The 2899-nt window shown below is 55.4% G+C and overlaps 1 protein-coding gene across 1 annotated transcript; it reads right to left on the bottom strand.

Moving 5' to 3' along the window:
* Window positions 1-908: 908 nt before the first annotated feature.
* VOLCADRAFT_102896 (uncharacterized protein) lies at window positions 909-2518 on the bottom strand (the record flags this gene model as incomplete). Its single annotated transcript, XM_002946251.1, has 1 exon — window positions 909-2518. The coding sequence occupies one exon, from the start codon at window positions 2516-2518 to the stop codon at window positions 1229-1231; it is 1290 nt and encodes a 429-aa protein (XP_002946297.1). The 3' UTR covers window positions 909-1228.
* Window positions 2519-2899: the final 381 nt, after the last annotated feature.

Below are 2899 nucleotides of genomic sequence, written 5' to 3' on the forward strand. Positions count from 1 at the left end.
CAAACACAAGGAGGTTCTGCTTGCAAGTCGCGTCCCATAGCAAACCAAACTCAAACACAAGGAAGTTGGTTTGCTATGGGACGCGACTTGCAAGCAGGACTTCCTTGTGTTTGAGTTTGGTTTGCTATGGGACGCGACTTGCAAGCAGAACCTCCTTGTGTTTGTTTGAGTTTCCATGTAAGCAACTATGGACAACTAAACCATCCATCCTTGGCCTGTTTTGCAGTCCTGTCAGTATTCCAAGTTCTGCACCTGCAGCCTCATTTTACAGCAGAACACCCAAATCTAATCCTCCAACTGTGTTCCCAATCCTATGGCAGCGACCTCATCCTAAACTTGCGAAAGCCTGCAATCCCCGTCCTGTCGACCAGGGTCCCATCCCCATCCCTGGCCAGGGCTCCCAATCCCCTCCTTGGTCAAGGTTGCAATCCCCATCCCTCAGACAGGGATCCCATCCCCATCCTCACCCCAGACAGCAATCCCCATCCCAAAAGTAGTGTAGCACGCCTAATCCCTAATCCTCGCCCTGGGCCCCACATCCCATCCTGACGTCGTCAACCCTATTCCCCATCCCGCCTGACCAGTACCTGCCCCCAATCCCCCATCTCTGCAACCCTCTGCCGCAGCAGCCTGTCCCAGGGTGATGTCGCATGTTTGCAATATACTTACATTTATTACCCACACGGGAGGGGTCTGCAAATCCAAGCCCCGTGTATGTATTGCCCTTGCGGAGCTGCTCCCGTGATGATTGATTCAGAATACACAGCCATTACAGCTAGCTGGCGAGTATGTCCAGATGGCGCAATCCTATTACGGTTATTGACCATGTGGAATGGAAAGTGAGCGAGTCCTATAGCTCATCACAGCATCGGAGTTCGCACCACGCCTGCTGTTGGTCAATCCCAGTTGGTGTCGTAACGTTACATGATTGGCTCACAACAACCACGACCGACATGGACCATATCCCTGATATCCATACCAGTGCTTGCTTGCTAATGCTAACCCTTACCTTCAACGTGGCTTAATTAAGTAACAGCAGAGCTTAGCACACAGGAGTTCGCGGTCGTTTGGAGCCGTTCACCTCACCCAGTGTTCACCTTCCCAGCCACACACACACACACCAAGCAGAAGTCCGCATAGCATGCTGTATATGCGCCTGTGAGATCTTATGGTATGAAGATGCTGTGCCGGCTAATCCTACCTCGCTGTCCATGCACGCCACAGCATGTCAGGGCATCCGGATCAGGTCAGCCACCAGGCATGGACAGCGGACTATCAGCTGTCGCAGATCTTCTTCCCCCAACACCACGCTCTTCCTCTGCTGCACCAGCCACAGCTTGAGCTGTGGCACCAATGACGTCATGCCGTGCTGCTCCGCCCAGAGAAGATCCGAAAGCACCGACTGGGGGGTGACCACCGCCAGCAGCCACTTCTGCAGCTGCCCCACGCAATCTTGTGGCATCAAAAGCCAATCCGCGAGAAGTACGGCAGGCCGCAGCAGCTCATCTGGCATGTACAGCTCCCCCGTGTACATGTAGGCCAGCAGCCACTGGAATGCAGCCGGGTCGGCATCGGGCAACTTAACATCCTCAGCACCACTGTCTGCGAAGCCGCCTCCCGGCACCAGCAGCTTCTCGAAGTACTGACTGTGACTCACAAGGGCCGAACGATGTGCCACGAAGACAGTGCCATCGCGCGTGTGAATATTGACGGTGGCTGGGTTTACATCCGCCCCTGTTGCACACAGCAGGAGTGTCCGGTGCAGCTTCGAGAGGGCAGCAGACGGCCTTTGCCTAGGCGCGGAGTGGCTAGCCTTGATGCCGCCTGACGTGGGGCTGCTGGGCCCCAGCTGGGGCCCTCGGACAATCGTTAGCCTGGAGCCCTTAGCGCCCACAGCCAGCTCGCCACTGGGCAAGGCAGCAATAGAGCACTGGTCTGTTGGAAGCCCGGTAAGTGCCGTACTGACGTAGCCATTAACACTCATGATGCGGAACTTGTCATGATCTAGTATGTACAGCTGTCGATGTACACCAGCCAGGATGGCAGTGATGCGGGTAAAGCGCGCTATAGTTACCGGACCATCTGTGTTGCCGGCCGCCTGCCAGTCGCCAGCTACAAGGTTCACCTTCGCTTCAAGCTCACCGGCAGCTGTGTCCATTGGGGTGGTGCGCTCTCCTCCGTTGGCGCCAGACACATGCGCCGAGGCAGCAGTTGTAGTCAAAGTGATTACATCAATGCGGCAGATTGCACTGGCCGTCGTGGCAAACAGCTCATCGGCATCATAATCATAGGACAGCCCAGTCCACGAGCCAGTTCGCGGCACGGAGCCCGGCAGGGTTGTCACCTGGCCGCTTAGGAGGTCCACTTTGCGGATGCGCTCGGCTTCCGCGATGTACACACTGCCCTTGCCGTCGGGTGCCAGGGCGGTGATGGCCGAAAAGCGTGCCTCCCTCCGGTACCCATCACTAATGCAAACGGTCTCCTGCGGCGTGTATCTGCAGAGGCAGCGGAGGATCATTACATAACCATGCATTCCTTGTCAGCACAGCATCCTCTGGAAATTGACGGGCATGTGTGTACAGATAAATACTCCTGTCATGTGAGCATGCGGAAATTGCTGAGGGGAAGATTACAAACCGGGCTGTGATCGGTTATGCCTACGTCAGTGATGTGGCACCAACGATGTGGTCACACGTTACACCTCTCTGGGTAACACAACCGAGGTGTAACACACACACGTACACACACATACGCGTGTTAATAGGTTAAATGTACAGACAGGACAGTTTAGGGCTTGCCATATACGCGAACACACGTTACCACCAGCAGCTTTACTTGTTGCCACCATTGCCATCGCCATACAAAAGTAAGCCCACTCTGCCCGCTGTAGGTTCCCCCA

This window comes from Volvox carteri (assembly GCF_000143455.1).
Source record: "Volvox carteri f. nagariensis unplaced genomic scaffold VOLCAscaffold_1, whole genome shotgun sequence".
NCBI lineage: Eukaryota > Viridiplantae > Chlorophyta > Chlorophyceae > Chlamydomonadales > Volvocaceae > Volvox > Volvox carteri.